The 17,422-nt window shown below is 45.2% G+C and overlaps 1 protein-coding gene across 1 annotated transcript; it reads left to right on the forward strand.

Moving 5' to 3' along the window:
* The first annotated feature begins 367 nt into the window (after nt 1-367).
* Nucleotides 368-6,367, forward strand: LOC109768519 (uncharacterized). Its single transcript, XM_020327255.4, has 11 exons — nt 368-762; nt 2,079-2,263; nt 2,434-2,615; nt 2,720-3,442; nt 3,582-3,638; nt 3,900-4,239; nt 4,318-4,517; nt 5,067-5,149; nt 5,236-5,337; nt 5,563-5,749; nt 5,841-6,367. The coding sequence occupies exons 1-11, from the start codon at nt 452-454 to the stop codon at nt 5,928-5,930; spliced, it is 2,460 nt and encodes an 819-aa protein (XP_020182844.2). The 5' UTR covers nt 368-451; the 3' UTR covers nt 5,931-6,367.
* The last annotated feature ends 11,055 nt before the right edge of the window (nt 6,368-17,422 follow it).

The following is a 17,422-nucleotide window of genomic DNA, read 5'->3' on the forward strand; positions in this document are numbered from 1 at the left end:
TGCATGTCTTGCTCCGACTAGAAGTTGATTGAGTTTTTTTTAGACTTTCTGAAGGCGTCACTTAAACAGATGACATTGCTTCTTCTTTATGTTGGTCTTTCGGACTTTGATCTTTCTTGTGTTTGTTTGCCTAGACTAAGTCAATGGAACTCCTCCATAGGTTCTGTCGTTTCATAGAACGGTGAGGTTAGGGTTTTTGTCGTGCGTTCATGATGGCGAGATCCGATGTCAGCATTTTAAATGCTCAACAACGACGACTGCAGCTCCAGGACGCTGGTCCTTAAGGCACGCACACATAGACTCTGATCACCGACAAGTCCAAATCGATTCGATCTATTTTTCAGAAAAAGGAAATTATCATTCTCTTTCACTATGATCAAGAGTGAATACTTTTGCATTCTAAAAAAAGGAGTGAATACTTTTTCAACTTTAAAAAAGAGTGAATACCTTTATGGTGCCACTCCTGTTCACGGGTCACACACAGGCTCGACACAGACATGCTCTCGCGTTGGTGGGTCCTCGGAAATCTAGGGGCGCGGGCCGGCCCCACCGGTCGCCCCACCTCGTCCGGTCCCACAGAAAGCAGCCTCGCTTTGCTTCGCCCCGCAGGAGAGGCGCCGCGCCGCGCAACGCAACACACGCCCGCAAAGCTCGCTCCCTACTTCTCTCGCCGTCGCCCGAGGCGGCCGCCGGGCGAGGCGATCAGACGAGGCGGCGGCGGCGGCTCCAGAGGGGACCGCCGGTTCGCAGCGCCACAGCGAGGTGAGCGATCCCTCCCTCCCTGCCGACTCCGTCCCCTGATTTGGGCGCGATTCGTGCTGGATTTCCCCCGTTTCCTCGCGGGTTTTGGTGGGGTTTTAGTACTACTGCTTTTGTTCGCGGTGCGAGCGGCCCGCTTGGGGGTCTGCGTGCGGTTGTCGTGGGTCGATTTGGAGCGGGTGGCGGCCAATGCGGCCATGGCCGCTCGGTGTTCTTAGGGCCGGCTGCGGGTGTACGGAAGCCGGGGTCGCGGAATCCGAGCTTGGGGTGGAGCAGGTTGAGGGCAGGTGCACTTGATGGTTCAGGTGCGCGGCTGCGTGAGCGCGGCGATTCGGTTTGATTTTTCCACGGGGGAACGGTGGAATTTTCTGGTGTTTTCTAAGCAACTGGTGGGCGGCCGTGGGCACGGCTTTGGATATTTTTGGCATTCCAGCGTTTTCCCCGTGCTGCTACACTGGTCGCTGCCATTTCTGATATTTTTGGCGCCTAGCAACCGTGTGGGATCTACGAAGTCAGGGTTTACGGGGACGAATTTTACGTGTTGGGTTTCATTGGAAAAAATAATTCACGGAAGTAGGGGAGCAGAATCCTGTCGAAACACGTCCATTCTGGGGTTGCTATTTTGTTGCTGCGGATGTTGTGAAGCAACTCGAGCTGGTAGCATGACTTGTTCTAATTTTGCAGTTTTGAATTGGAGGATTTCCTGTAGCGAGCCTTTGGTGACTGTTATCCCCGAGTTTTCAGGTGGAAATGGCTTGTAGGTGTGGTGTTCTACTGTTGTGTGTCCTTTCTAGTTGCATTGCCGACTGCGAGGTGGCTCACTGTAATCTTGCCGTGGAGCTCGTGCAGTGAATCTATTTTCTGGTGCTGTTTTAGGTGTTGCTCCGATTGCACATCTCGTGGAGTTTCTTAGTTGCTGCAGGCAGTGCTTGTATCAAACAGTTGGTGTTTGGCGTCAGAAATAGAATCGTAAATCTTTTGACGGAAACACAACTACAGTCTTCTACATTCCCATTGTTTTTTTTAGAAGCATTCCCATTGTTCTGGTTTGGAGGTACTTGGCAAGCTCGGATTTATGGACGTCATGATGTTTTTAAGGAGCCACTTTTTTTTTTTTTTTTTGGTACGATCTTGCTGTCAGATATAATATGATGTTGGGTGTGTCAGTACTCTTTTGATCACTAGTTTCAGACTTGTGTTTACTATAGTAATTTGTGCTGATCGGTGTGATAATTTATCTATACATGATTTTGTTGCCGCAGTACACCTTCAGGTTTACTAATGGTTATGTTTTGTGCATTGTTGATAATTTTTCAAAGAATGGGTACTGGACGGAAGGCAGAGACCTACAAGATCCCAGCACCAAAACAAGATCGAAGCAATACTCGGTGGTATGGTGACCAATCTTTTCCTGCACGCAATCTTGGGGAAGATGCGCTAGCAGGAGTTATTTTCGGCTGCACCAACAAAACAATGAATGAATGCCTCTCTAAACAGCTATTTGGTTAGCACATTTCTTTTGATTCATATCATTTGCAATTTCGTTACAGTGAATATATCTTGCTGACATCATATCTTGGTTGATTTTCGGAACAGTAGCCTGTTCCTCATCAGTACTTTGTTGAACTGCTCGTTAACTTCGAATGCATGGTCTTTCTACCTTGTGTTTGATAGGTTTGCCTGCATGCCATTTCTCCTATGTGAAGAATATTAAACCTGGACTGCCTCTGTTTCTGTTCAATTATAGTGACAGAAAACTGCATGGCATTTTCGAAGCTGCCACTCCTGGCCAGCTTACCATTGACCAATTTGCTTGGAGTCATGATGGTAGAACAAAGACACAATATCCCGCACAGGTATCAGCATATAACAACTAGTGTTCAATGTATCTATCACTTCAGTTTGTATGTACTTTGTAAACTGATTGTGATGTGTGAGTGACTTGATTTTTGTTCTGAAGGTTCGGGTCTCTATCAAAACTCAGTGCCTACCACTTCCAGAGAACATATACAAAGGCGTGATTAGTGGCAATTATCACAAGTTTCGCCACTTCCACTTTGAGCTAGACCATGCACAAACAAGAGACTTAGTTTCTTTGTTTGTACCTGCTCCTGTTGGTGCTGTTCCAAACGAGCGGAATTTTTCGGTACCTCCTGCTCCTGTTGACGCTGCTCCAAACAGATGCAGTCTTTCTGGACCTCTGCCATCTCCAGCAGGAGCACAGCTTGTTCGTGGTGTAGTGTCGACCGAGTCTGGTTCAACGGATGGTGAACAGTTTGCCGGTTCAGCATATTCACTTGATAGAAATGCTGACCATGCCAGTGCAAGTAGAACATCAAAGCGCAACTTTGATGAAGAGTCTTCTGAGTGGGATGATTTGGATGATGGTGTGACTGAGAAAGGAACAAAGTCTGTGAATGATGGCCATCCACATATCAATCCAGTGCATGGTCAACAGCATGACCCAATGGATGTTTTGCAGAAGTTGCAAGAACTGTCTCTTTTACGGCAGGAGAAGGCCCAACCCTCGGAGGTTGCTGTTGATTCTACTTCAGGTAGAAGCAGACTTCAAGAATCACCACTGGGTGCTGCTTTTGCTAAAGATCCATCAAACGCCACCTTGGGCGGTGATGCACCTGTGAAAGACAGCACATCCTTTGAGCAACTTTGTGGAAATGATGAGGTGCCCTATGCTATTCTGTTTTCTTGATTACCTGTCGCCCTTAATTATTTTCACATTATGCTCCAGATTTTCAAAATTATGGTTTGTAATATTCCGTATGCACACACTTATCTAATGCTATTTCTGGTACTGTATGCAGCTGCTTCAGATCATCAATGAATTATCCAAGAAGACCGAAGCAATTGGGAAAAAGCAGGTATTACCTTGTTTGCTTTGAACTTTTGGGTGCAAATCATCATCTGCTGGAGAACAAAGTATAAATAGATGGAGCTGCTTTCCTCATTGTCTTAAGTTCTTATTTGGCATATCCGTAACTATGTGATTTTAAATCATGTTCAAATGTTTATTGGAAATATGAAACCATATTTATTCTCTTTACGTTATGTTGAGTTAATTATGTTACCCATGCATGTTCGGTATGCATTCCCTCTGTCTTGATTGTGCTCGTGCATTCCAGATTGAGTCAGATGAAGAAATACTTGTATTGAGGGCAACTGTAAAGGATATGGAAAGAAAAATTCAGGAACTGCAGTACCAGTATGGAAAATTACAGTTGGAGTATTCAGCAGCACTTCTTGGTGAACCACGCAATATTCTGGAAGGGCCATCAATTTTCCTAATAGGTGGCCATAATGGCATGACCTGGTTGCCATCCCTCGATTCCTTTTACCCTACAGCAGACAGACTAGTGCCGCTGAGGCCAATGAGCTCAGCCCGTTCATATGCTGCTGTTGCTGCATTGAATGATCATCTCTTTGTTATTGGTGGCGGCGATGGCGATTCATGGTATAACACAGGTAAACATTGTTCAGCGTGACAAATAAAGATCTCTGTAGAAGTTCAAGATGTTTGACTATCTGCATTGCTTTTATCAGTGGAATGCTACAACAGGGTGAGCAATGAGTGGATGGCATGCCCATGCTTGAAACAGAAGAAAGGAAGTCTTGCTGGAGCTACATTGAATGGTAAAATATTTGCTATTGATGGGGGCGATGAGTCGAGATCTTTTTCAGAAGTTGAGATGTTTGATCCAGTGCTTGGGAGTTGGATATACAGCCCGTCTATGCAACAATGTGTATGGTCTCATGCTCCCTCTAATGCTCATATTCAGTGGAATGTTCTAAACCTAATATGCAATTTAAATTATTGGCTATTCTCATTTGTGATATGTGATCAGGGTTAGATTCTATAAGCTAGAGCAGACAAAAGAAATGCTATCAAGAGAGGAGGCTGTTTTAAAACCTCAAACTGCATATTTGATGTTCTTAATCACTTAAATCTGGTGGATTCTTCATCTTTTAAAGGATGGAGTTCCTGGCATTATTGTATTATGGTTTACCTGTAGTTGCATATGATCAATAGGAAAGAAGTTAGACATCTGTTTTGGCATTACAGGTTTCTATGCATCTACTCTAGTCTATCCTTTTAGCACTAGCATAGATCATAATGTTTTTTTTTCTGGAGAGATATTGATGCCAACATATGGTCTGTAGAAGTAAGGATAGATGTTTGATATTTCCACGTCACTTTTTGGGTGCTACATTAATCCACTCCATTATGCATTTTTCCCGCTATGCCGATTTTAGAACTACAGTTATTCATTCCGCTGCTATGTTTGTTCCAGCGATTTGCTCCTGCTGCAGCCGAATTAAATGGCACCCTCTATGTTGTTGGTGGTTATGATTTCAGCGACGGCTCATACTTACAGTAATGATTCCTCAGCATTCTCTACATTTTTTCATGATTATACCATTTAAACCTGCATAATAAATGAAAGATTTTAATACCCACAGATCAGCAGAAAGGTATGATCCAAGGGAAGGTTTCTGGACCCAGCTTGCAAGCATGAAGACAAAAAGAGGATCCCACTCTGTTACTGTCCTGGGGGAATCTCTGTGAGCCCCCCTCTCCCTCTGTCTCTCTTTCTCTTGACCCTGTGATCATCAAGTTCCCAAAATGTCAACAAATTACCTTCAGCAATATAATTAGATGTATAATTTTGAATTCTTTCATTCACTCAGGCAATGAGATGTTAATAAGTTTGACGTCTCTTAAACATACAACTACATGCTCAGCAGTATAATTTTTTCTTACAGTGCACATATCAATCTATGTTTCAGATATGCTCTGGGAGGGTACGATGGAGACCAAATGCTTTCCACTGTGGAGATCTTTGACCCTCGTGCCAATTCGTGGAGGATAGGCAGCCCGTTCAGCGTCCCAAGAGGATATGGGTGTGCGGTGACAGCGGACGATAATGTGTACCTCATTGGCGGGTCTGAATCCAATGGAGAAACTGTTGAAACTGTATGGTTTCTGACAGCTTACTCTGGATCACTGATTGTTTCGTCTACGTATTCAAGCCTCACTCATTTCCTTCTTTTGTGTGGATTCGCAGGTGGAAGTTTACAACGAGAGGCAAGGCTGGACTATCCCTGGCTACAAGGCGATAGGGAAGAGGGCCTTCGCCTCTGCCATCGTCGTTTGACAGGGCTGCAGATCTCATATCCTGCCCACATTTTGCTTTTTGCCGGAGCCATATGGACCCCTTCTCCCGTTGCCGGTGGGTTCTGTACAGTATGAGATGCCGATCACAGTATAACCCTCTTCTCGAAATAGCCACTGGGGGTTTGAGAATTTTTTTGCGGCACGCCCCTGTGCCGATGTACAGATGTAACCCATCAGTTTGGTGCTTGTCTCAGACACCATAGGATTGATCTCACAGCAACACAAGGTCTTGACGCTAACAGAGCACCTGCAGCATATCCTCCTGCTGCGTTCTTGAGTGGGCGCAGACGCGTGGTTCCTTGTTTCTGTCTCTTTTTTTGGGCGATACTTGATTGCGCCTGAACAAATTGAACTGATCACGGTTCATGAGTGGCTACTCGGAAATTTGAAATGGAAAAACCCCAACTGTTTTTGCAATGTGTGACCTTTTTTTTTTATGATGCGACCCGGGGATTCTTAGTGCTGAAGCACCATTTATTTGTTCTGTTCTTGTACCTAGCTTAGCCAGTAGCTCTGCCTTTTCTGGCAGCCCGTGGAGATAAATAGTTCCATTGCGTCTGTGGCTGTAAGCTTCCTGTTTGGAATGTTGGACTATTCTGGCGGTTTGGGTGGGAAAGTTTGGGATGGAATGCAACGCTGCTAAGCGAAGAATATGGTCCTAACTGACAGCTCCTAACCCCGCCTAACTGTCTATCTATTGTAGGGGCAAAGCTTTGCTCGCTCAAGCTTGAGCAGCAAGGCACCTTGAGAGATTGCCAACCAGCGGATAGTTCCCATGGACGAGCAATGAACCGTGCATGTGCTGAAAAGCCACAGAGTTATTTTATTGCGCATCCCTCATTTCAAGCGCATTTCGGCATGAAAATTCACAAACATGTACATTATGCCTCTAGGTATATGTGTAATTTTTTTTAACATGAAATAAAGGTATGGAGTTTGAATTTTTTAAAATTCGGCCTTTATGGAGCTTATCCTCCATTCAGGATTTTCGATGCAACAAGATACTCCTCCGCACCGGTCAGTTACTCCATTTTACAAATCCACCCTCTAGAATTCAAAACCTTCCCAGTTCACACCCTCCAGGCCACAACGACGCCTCCCCTCATAAGCCGCCGCCGCGCTCTAGCTGGAGCTCCTCCCGTGCGACGCCGCCTCCACCAGCGCATCAGGCTGAGCTCCAGGCCGCGCTCCAGCGTCTCAAGCTGAGCTCAAGCGGCCTCCTCCGCCTCAGGTTGTGCTCCAGCACCATCCAAGCCATGCTCCAGTGTGCTGCCTCTGCGCCAAGCTGCAGCTCCAGGCCACAACTCCAGGCGCTCCTCCGCCTAGCTCACGCTCCAGGCTCAATCGAGGGACGATCTCACAGAGGAGGATGGTGATGTCGGATCTGAACTTGACTCCTCCACAAGAGGAGGACGATCAGCAAAATTATCCTGAAGATAAGCAAAACCAAGAAGAGGAGGCAGATGATCATGCAACATGTACGGATGCAATTTACAATAATCAGGTAGAAGTATAATTTACAGCAGCACCAAATACTATAGTCATGCAATTTAGAATGACGCCAAAAATTTACAACAACGCCAAATTTTACAGTGAATTATACTGAATGAGTAGTTTCAGGGAGTAGATTGACAGAATCAAGTAGTGCACTGACTATATTACATTGTTCAATCAGGGAGTACACTGACTAAACTTACAGTGGAGTAATTTGACAAATTGTGTAAACTTGACTGTCAAACAATTTACAGGAGTTTGTAATTTGACACACAGTTTACATTAAAGTACATTGACTAAATCTACTCCTGTAAACTTGAGTAATTTGATAAGAGTAAATCACCCCTCATTTACCGAAAAAGGGTTTCCCCCGCTTTGTATTACAAAGCACCAACATCGATCACATAGCAATGCTCGGGCGAGAAGCACAACAAGCCCAAAAGGAAAAGAAAGAACAAAGAAGAAAGAAATGCCAACAACGGCAGCTTGACAAAGCGCGGAGACCCGCCACCGCTGCGCCCTCCGGACTCGACCCACCACATACCAAGGCTCCGATCTGCCGCGTACCAAGCAGCACCTCCAAGAAGGGATGCGACGCCAACGACGCTGCTGCCCGGACGTGTCCTAGGGTTTCCCCCGGCACGCGGAAGGGAGTGGGGGATGGATACCTCCGACACCCTCCAGGAAGGAATGGTGGCACCCACGGGTGTCACCGCATCGGAGCCGGAAAAGCCGGCAAGGGATTTCTCCCGAATTCCAACCCCACCGCCCAACCAGGCCGGAGCCAACCAGCCACCTCGCCGCCCACCAATGCGCCACCGCGGTCTTGACGCCACCCACGCCGCCTCACTGAGATCACCACCACGAGACCAAGAGGATGGAGAGAGACGCACGAGGCGACGGAAGCAGCAGCACCGGAGCCACGCGGGAGGGAACTACCTCCACCGCTGTCGTGCAGGAGGACCGAGTCTCCGGCACCGTCGCGGTCGCCGTCCGGACGCAGCAGCAGGGCATACCAGGCCGCCCCTGGCCCGGCCAGACCCAAATCGGGCCCGTAAAGCCCCGCCGGCCACGCTGCAGCAGGGCGGCACCAGCGCCGCCAGCCACCACCCGCCCATCGTCGCTCCCCAGCCTCCCGGAAGCCACGCCGACGACCCTCCCCGCCGCCGGCCCGCCCAGGCCCAGATGGGGCCCGGAGGGCCCAGATCTGGGCCGAGCGGGCGCCGCCAGATCGCGCCGCCTCGCCGCCCCGCCGCCAACGGCAGCGCCGCCGTCCAGTAGATCGCCCGCCACCACGCCGGAGAGCCCGGCCGCCGCGCCGGACCGTCGCCGCCTAGGAGCACCCCGCGGCGCCGCACCGCCCCGCGTCAGTGCGACCCGAGAGGAGAAAGGCCAGGGGCCGCCGCCGCCAGCGCCGCCCGGGCCAGGCCCAGCGCCGGACGCCAGCGACGGCGGCAAGGAGGGAGGGAAGGGGGAGAGCTCGGGGGCGAGGTGTTGGGGAATCACCCCTCATTTCAGTCTTGCTAACTTCAGTTGTAAACAAAACTGAAACAATACTCAAACAAAATTCAATTATTAAATTGAAACTGAAACTTGTTGTATACACCTAAATTTAGTACTGAAAATGAAACTTGGTGTGAAACTGAAACTTGTTGTATATTGAGACAAATATGAATAACTAATGTTGTGAAACTGGAACTGATGACCCATAAGTATAGGGGATTAATCGTAGTTTTTTCGATAAGATTGTCGAATCTAATGAGGAGCAGAAGAAAATGATAAGCGGTTTTCAGCAAAGTATTCTCTGCAAGTGCCAAAAACAATAGCTTTGCTAGGGACACAGGTGTTTGATAGCAAGGTGTTTCGCAACAAATAACAAGTAATAATAGTAACAAAGGTGCAGCAAGGTGGCCCAATCCTTTTTATAGGAAAGGACAAGCTGAAAGTACTTCTTATATTAAGAAAAGCATTCCCGAGGACACATGGGAATTCTCGTCTAGTCACGTTTATCATGTTTAGTTGATTCGCATTCACTACTTTGATAATTTGATATGTGGGTGGACTGGTGCTAGGGTGCTATTCTTACTTGAACAAGCAACCCTCTTAAGATTACCACCTCTCGCAAGCATTCGCAACTACAAAAGAAAAATTAAGATAAATCTAGTCATAGCATAAAATATATGGATCCAAATCAGCCCCTTACAGAATAACGCATAAACTAGGGTTTAAGCTTATGTCACTCTCGCAACCCATCATCTACTTATTACTCTCCAATGCCTTCCCCTAGACCCAAACATGGTGAAGTGCCATGTAGTCGATGTTCACACACTGGTACGTGTCGGTGCTATACAAACGGTTTTTTAACCCCTTTCCGCGACGGCATTTGGAACCGTCGCCTAGTGAGTGTGAGCGATAGGGGGGCCTTCCCACACGACCCAGAAACCATCGGGGATATGCCCTCCTAGCACACACGCTCGGCAAAATGAGGTCATGTGCGACCGGCGAGCGCTCAAATACGAAAATACATACAGTAGAGCTAAAAAATACAATTATACAGGCGAAATTGTTTCTGGTCGCAAGTACATCCCACACTGTCAGTCCCCGCTAAACGTTTCCATTAGTATGTACATCCCACACAGTCGCTCCAAGGAAAACATTTTTGTTCACAGGTACATCACACACAATTTTTCCCGTTAAATCGTTTGCGTTATTAAATGTATCACACACGGTCCATAGAAGAAACCATGTGGCAAAGGCTGTCCATCACACACAGTTTTTATGTGGTAAACATTTGCGCAAGGTGGCCTAACGAAAATAGTTTTCAAGAGAAAATCGTGTGTGATTGTTTATTGATCCAACACGGTTTATTCCTAGAAACTGTGTGCGTGGCTGAGGTCATCGCCCACGGTATTTTTTCAATAACCGTTTGCAATATCAAAACCTAATTAGCAGGCTAATTGCCCTATTATTAATAATCCATTTATTAATCTAATTGACATTCATATTAAGCACATAATATATTTCATTTCCATATTAAGGAAGCAGAATTTCATAATTGAAATACATCAGAGTACAACATGATATAGCTTCAGCACCCAGCTACCCCATTACACAACTGCACCAGCACCAAGTTTCACATGCAACACGTAGAACCTTTCGAAATTAGCATCATAAACGGTATATAGACAAATGCATCTCATCTGGAAAACTGCTGAAGCGGAAGGCGAATATTGAGCCTTCATTCATTTTGAAGGTCTTTGCAACTTTAGGCCAGTGCCTGTGGATGATTGACCGTCCGTCCTTCGTCCTCTTCAGGAACACTTCAATATTGAACCGTGGGTGTTGTATGAAAACCTTCCTCGCCTCCTGACCATAGAGGTGGTTTGAGAGGTAATCATCAGTGAACTGCTTTGGAAAGGCCTGAAAACAAGGATGTGCATAAATATCTTCTCTATATTGGAAATGGGGCAAAAAAAGGCAAGGTATAATAGTTAGTACCATCTTGTAGTGAACTGATGTCTTCTTCATTGTGCAGACAAAGATCTTGTTGTTTTTTGTCGCTAATTTCTTTATCCTAACAATCTTTCTGAGTTTCTTGATTTGATTGATATTCATGGACAACTCATTTCCCCATATGCAAAAATTGTCGAACAGTGGGTCAAAACCTCTGACAGCAGGACCTACATGTGCAAGACCAAATTGTTAAAAACCTAAATATTAGAATGGTTCCTGCAATTGCACAATAATGTGCTATTAGACAACGGACCATGCACGTGCTAATCTCGATTGTAAACCTCAGTGTTTCCCATTGTTTCCCTGCAACACATATAAGATAGTTAGTCATCAGGTTAAGTAAGGGTTCGCATGCTATCAGTAAAATATGTTGATGAAAAATAAGCACATTGCAGATTAATCGGATTAATTCAAGCCACATGGAAAAACAATTTATCCAAACCAAGCAAGATTAAGAACTAGGGAATATAGCACTTGTATATGTTTCTCATGTATTAAGTGCAGCCAAACTCGATTTATTCCTCACATGCACAACAATACAAAATTCTACCCACGACAATTGGACATCGCATTGCAGAATTGAACCAAGTAGTTAACTAAACACCACAACAAATGAACCAAACATTAACCGAGCACCACATTGCACAATATAACATACTCCTAATAGAAGATCGGACAGTTAACCAAACAGTTAACTACAACCAATTGTAGCAATTGTATTTGTTTCTCATGTATTTACTACAGCCAAATTCAATTTATTCCTCACATGGTATACAATAATAGAATGCACTCACAACTATTGAACATCGCATTGCAGAATTGAACCAAATAGATAACTAAACACCACAACACAAATGAACCAAACGTTAACTGAGCACCACATTGCACAATGTATAACCAAACCAAGCATGCTTGACAACTTGGAAATATAGCAATTGTATTCGTTTCTCATATATTTTGTAAAGATAAATTTGATTTATTTCTCACATGGAAGACAATACAAAATTGCAACCTGAAGAATTGAACATCACATTTGCAGAATTAAACCAAATAGTTAACTGAAGACGACACCTAATTAACAAAACAGTAATAAGTGAGCACCACACTGCACGACATATAAAACATATACACTAAAGCAACAGATTGGATGGTAAAATTAGATAGCACAATTCACTAGAATTTGTGAAGGAAAGGTAGGAGCAGCACACGCAACGGGTAAACCGAGCATGCTTAACCGGCGTAGCTAGCAAATGGCAAGGTGCTCCTCCAAGATCTGGGGGTTGGCACGAATGGCAGCCATCGCGACCTCATCCGCGTGTGCGGCCGTGATTTGCTTCTCCGCTGCCAAATGCTCCTTGAGATCCTGGCTATAGTGCGTGCACCATGGCTTAGGGCGGCGCTTATTTGGTGGAGGGGTCGGTGATTTGGGTGGAAGGTGCCGCGCTCGCGCCGGCGGTCGGGGCATGTGGGATGTGGAAGGAGGAGGAGGATGGGGGTCGGGTGTGGATTACCTGCCTGGATAGACGAGGCCGAGCAGCGTGAAGGAGGGTCGCCGATGAGGAGCGGCGCTGCAAGCAAGGAGTGAAGGTTTCAACTTGAAAAGGAAGGCAGAAATAGGGGAAATGTGGCTTTTGGTAATGGGGAGGGGGCGGGGAGGTAGATATTTCCGCGGAAGCCAAAAATTTGGAACCGCTTCAGCGAAAAAACTGGCGCGCAAAGTGTCATCAAACACGGTCCCTTATCCAGAACTGTGTACGATATGTGAACATCACAAACGATTCAGATAGCTTAACCCGTGTGTGTTGAGTTTGAATGTCAAAAATTTTGGTTCAAATTTCCATGGTTACAGTGGTCATCCACGCCATTGCATAATTTGGGTACACAAAGGAGACTACAGCACACCCACACTTCTTAATCAAGCAAGTTCAGCAATTAAACAGAGCTAGCTGACCTAAACATTACTCTAACAAATTAAAGACCGTCGCTCTTAATTAAAAAAAACAAAGAGTACTACTACGGCTGGTGCTCGTCGATCTCCGCCGCCGCCTCCATGTGCAGCTCGCGCCCGACGGTCTCCTGGGGAAGGGGCTCCATGGCATCCATCGCACCATACTCGACAAGCATCTCGCCATCCGCGTCCACCATCTCTTTGGAAAATGCCGCCACGAGCTGGGCGTGGGCGGAGGCGATCTGGGCTTGGATGGGCTCCGTCGTCGCAAGGTATGCGGTGGAGGAACGGACAGCTGCTCGAACGCCCTCGGCGATTGCCAGCTCTTCGGCCGTGGGTTGCCGACCGTTTCGGAGAAGCTTTGTTCTATTTGTGCAGTGACCGCCAGGAGCTGGGCATGGGCGGCCTCGACATGGTCGTGGGAGGCCTCCATCAGGGCTAAGGCCGCCGCTGCGGAATGGACAACTGTTGTGCCACTCTCGCCAGTTGCTATCCCCGAGGCAGATGTTGCTGCCGCCACCTGAGAAGCAACAGCGGCCGTTTGGGCTGCCTTTGCCGCCCGGTTGCATATTGCGGGCCATGCTCATGCACCTTGTTAGCGGCTGCGGCCGCGCTCTCGCTGGAGTGGGCCACCAAAGTTGCCCTCACGACGCGGGTCCACGTGCCCATCTTTCACCGGCGATGATTGAACAGTGAAATGATATTTGGGGAGCGAGCTAGTGTGCTTGAGATGCCGGCTATGGACTGTAGCCGACGCACCTTCTCGCGTAAGCCATAGGCATACTATACACTAACGGTGCTCCAGGATATTTTGTGATGCATCTCACACGGCTGGTGATAATAAACTATGTGCGATCTACTTGATTTTTCATCTTGATTTGAATTACATAATGGGGTCACAGCGGCAATCGACGGTGTTTGAATTGCTAGACCTTTTATCTGCAGTGAACATGCAACTATATGTGTGTCGTAAAATAATTGGAATTATTCAGGGTTCGTTTGAACATTTTATACATTAAATTGGTTTTCTAGCCATTTCTGGTGCACAATTCAAAATTAAACTACATGCACATGCTCCGGTGCACCAACATGGGTTGTAAAATCATATATGTGTCCATGGGTTTATGCTTATCTCCCATGCAAGAAATGGGGATGAAATTCGAACACCACGGCACCGTGGCTCTCCGGCAAACGTCGACGTACTTGCTTTTGTAATTCTACTAAATCCAAAATTCGTCTGAAATTCATGAAACTTGGCATGCTATCATGGAGCGGCATCAACATGCCGTGGTAAATTTTTTGTCCCATTTGGGGCAGGTTTGGGTATAAGCTTCTCATAAACCAGAGCTTCTCACAACAAGTGTGGTGGTTTCGGTAGGGAACGTTTCACCTTTCTGGACGAAACGTTATCCATTGCCTCTTCTCGATTTCAATTTTTTTCCTAGTGTCAACATAGAACAACAGGAGTGTTGTGTCAATTTTTGTGATTTTTTGGGGTTTGCTTGGACATTTTTATACATTAACTGAGTTTTCTATGCATTCATGTGCATAATTCAAAATTGAACTACAGGCACATGCTCTAATACATATAAATTAGTTAAAAATTCAAATCTGTGTCCTAGGTTGCCTGCTTAGGTCCCATGCAAGAAATGGGAATGAATGTCAAACACCCTTCCACCGTCACTCGGCCGCAAACATTGAGATATCTGGTTTTCAAATTCTAGTAAATCCAAAACTCATCTAAAATTCATGAAACTTGGCATGCTATCATGGAGCGGCATCAACATGTCATGGTAAAAAAATTGTCCCATTTGGGGCAGGTTTGGGTATATGCTTCTCACAAACCAGAGCTTCTCACAACAAGCATGATGGTTTCGGTAGGGAACGTCCCACCATTGGGGATGAAACGATATCCATTGCCTCTTATTGCTTTCAAAAAATTTCTCATGTCAACATAGAACAACAGGTGTTGTGTCAATTTTTGTGATTTTTCGGGGTTCGTGGACATTTTTGTGCATTAACTGAGTTTTCAATGCATTTATGTGCATAATTCAAATTTGAACAACATGCACATGCTCCAGTGCATATAAATTGGATGAAAAATCAAATCTGTGTCCTTGGGTGCATGCTTAGGTCCCATGCAAGAAATGGGAATGAATTTCAAACACCAGGGCACCGTTGATTGCTGGCAAAACGTTGAGATACTTTATTTTTAAATTCTAGTAAATCCAAAACTCGTCTGAAATTCATGAAACTTGGCATGCTATCATGGAGCGGCATCAACATGCCGTGGTAATTTTTTTGTCCCATTTGGGGCAGGTTTGGGTATATGCTTCTCACAAACTAGAGCTTCTCACAACAATCATGATGGTTTAGGTAGGGAACGTCCGAGCTTTGGGGACGAAACGATATCCATTGCCTCTTATTGCTTCCAAAAAATTTCTCGTGTCAACATAGAACAACAGAAGTGTTGTGTCAATTTTTGTGATTTTTGGGGTTCGTTTGGACATTTTTATGCATTAACTGAGTTTTCAATGCATTTATGTGCATAATTCAAATTTGAACTACATGCACATTCTCAAGTGCATATAAATTGGTTGAAAAATCAAATCTGTTTCCTTGGGTGCATGCTTAGGTCCCATGCAAGAAATGGTAATGAATTTCAGTCACGAGGGCACAGTTGATTGTCGGCACAACATTGAGATACCTGGTTTTTAAATTCTAGTTAATCCAAAACTCGTCTGAAATTCATGGAACTTGGCATGCTGTCATGGAGCGGCATCGACATGCCGTGGTAAAATTTTTGTCCCATTTGGGGCAGGTTTGGGTATATGCTTCTCACAAACAAGAGCTTCTCACAACAAGCATGATGGTTTCGGTATGGAATGTCCCACCTTTGGGGACGAAACAATATACATTGCCTCTTGTTGCTTTCAAAAATTTTCTCGTGACAACATAGAACAACAGGAGTGTTGTGTCAATTTTTGTGATTTTTCGGGGTTCGTTTGGACATTTTTATGCATTAACTGAGTTTTCAATGCATTTATATGCATAATTCACATTTGAACTACATGCACATGCTCCAGTGCATATAAATTGGTTGAAAAATCAAATCTGTTTCCTTGGGTGCATGCTTAGGTCCCATGCAACAAATGGTAATGAATTTCAGTCACCGGGGCACCCTTGATTGCCGGCACAGCATTAAGATACCTGGTTTTTAAATTCTAGTAAATCCAAAACTCGTCTGAAATTCATGAAACTTGGCATGCTATCATGGAGCGGCATCAACATGCCGTGGTAAATGTTTTGTCCCATTTGGGGCAGGTTTGGGTATATGCTTCTCACAAACCAGAGCTTCTCACAACAAGCATGATGGTTTCGGTAGGGAACGTCCCACCTTTGGGGACGAAACGATATCTATTGCCTCTTATTGCTTTCAAAAAAAATCGTGTCAACATAGAACAACAGAAGTGTTATGTCAATTTTTGTGATTTTCAGGGTTCGTTTGGACATTTTTATGCATTAACAGAGTTTTCAATGCATTTATGTGCATTCAAATTCGAACAACATGCACATGCTCTAGTGCATATAAATTGGATGAAAAACCAAATCTGTGTCCTTGGGTGCATGCTTAGGTCCCATGCAAGAAATGGTAATGAATTTCAATCACTAGGGCACCGTTGATTACCGGCAAAACGTTGAGATACCTGGTTTTTAAATTCTGGTAAATCCAAAACTCGTCTGAAATTCATGAAACTTGGCATGCTATCATGGAGTGGCATCAACATGCCGTGGTAAATTTTTTGTCCCATTTGGGGCAGGTTTGGGTATATGCTTCTGACAAACCAGAGCTTCTCACAATAAGCATGATGGTTTCGGTAGGGAACGTCTCACCTTTGGGGATGAAACGATATCCATTGCCTCTTATTGCTTTCAAAAAATTTCTCGTGTCAACATAGAACAACAGGAGTGTTGTGTCTATTTTTGTGATTTTTCAGGGTTCGTTTGGACATTTTTATGCATCAACTGAGTTTTCAATGCATTTATGTGCATAATTCAAATTTGGACAACATGCACATGCTCCAGTGCATATAAATTGGATGAAAAATCAAATCTGTGTCCTTGGGTGCATGCTTAGGTCCCATGCAAGAAATGGGAATGAATTTCAAACACTAGGGCACCGTTGATTGCGGGCAAAACGTTGAGATACTTTATTTTTACATTCTAGTAAATCCAAAACTCATCTGAAATTCATGAAACATGGCATGCTATCATGGAGCGGCATCAACATGCCGTAGTAATTTTTTTGTCCCATTTGAGGTAGGTTTGGGTATATGCTTCTCCCAAACCAGAGCTTCTGACAACAATCATGATGGTTTAGGTAGGGAACGTCCCAGCTTTGGGGACGAAACGATATCCATTGCCTCTTATTGCCTCCAAAAATTTTCTCGTGTCAACATAGAACAACAGGAGTGTTGTGTCAATTTTTGTGATTTTTCAAGGTTCGTTTGGACATT

The sequence above is a fragment of the Aegilops tauschii genome, chromosome 3 (genome assembly GCF_002575655.3).
Source record: "Aegilops tauschii subsp. strangulata cultivar AL8/78 chromosome 3, Aet v6.0, whole genome shotgun sequence".
In the NCBI taxonomy this organism is placed as follows: domain Eukaryota; kingdom Viridiplantae; phylum Streptophyta; class Magnoliopsida; order Poales; family Poaceae; genus Aegilops; species Aegilops tauschii.

Bases quoted from the DNA above. Each gene is read 5' to 3' on its own strand.
- LOC109768519 (XM_020327255.4), top strand. From the start codon at position 452: ATGGTGCCACTCCTGTTCACGGGTCACACACAGGCTCGACACAGACAT. The intron at 4,518-5,066 runs GTATGGTCTCAT...TGTTTGTTCCAG, and splicing joins GCCCGTCTATGCAACAATGT to CGATTTGCTCCTGCTGCAGC. The intron at 5,750-5,840 runs GTATGGTTTCTG...GTGGATTCGCAG, and splicing joins ATGGAGAAACTGTTGAAACT to GTGGAAGTTTACAACGAGAG.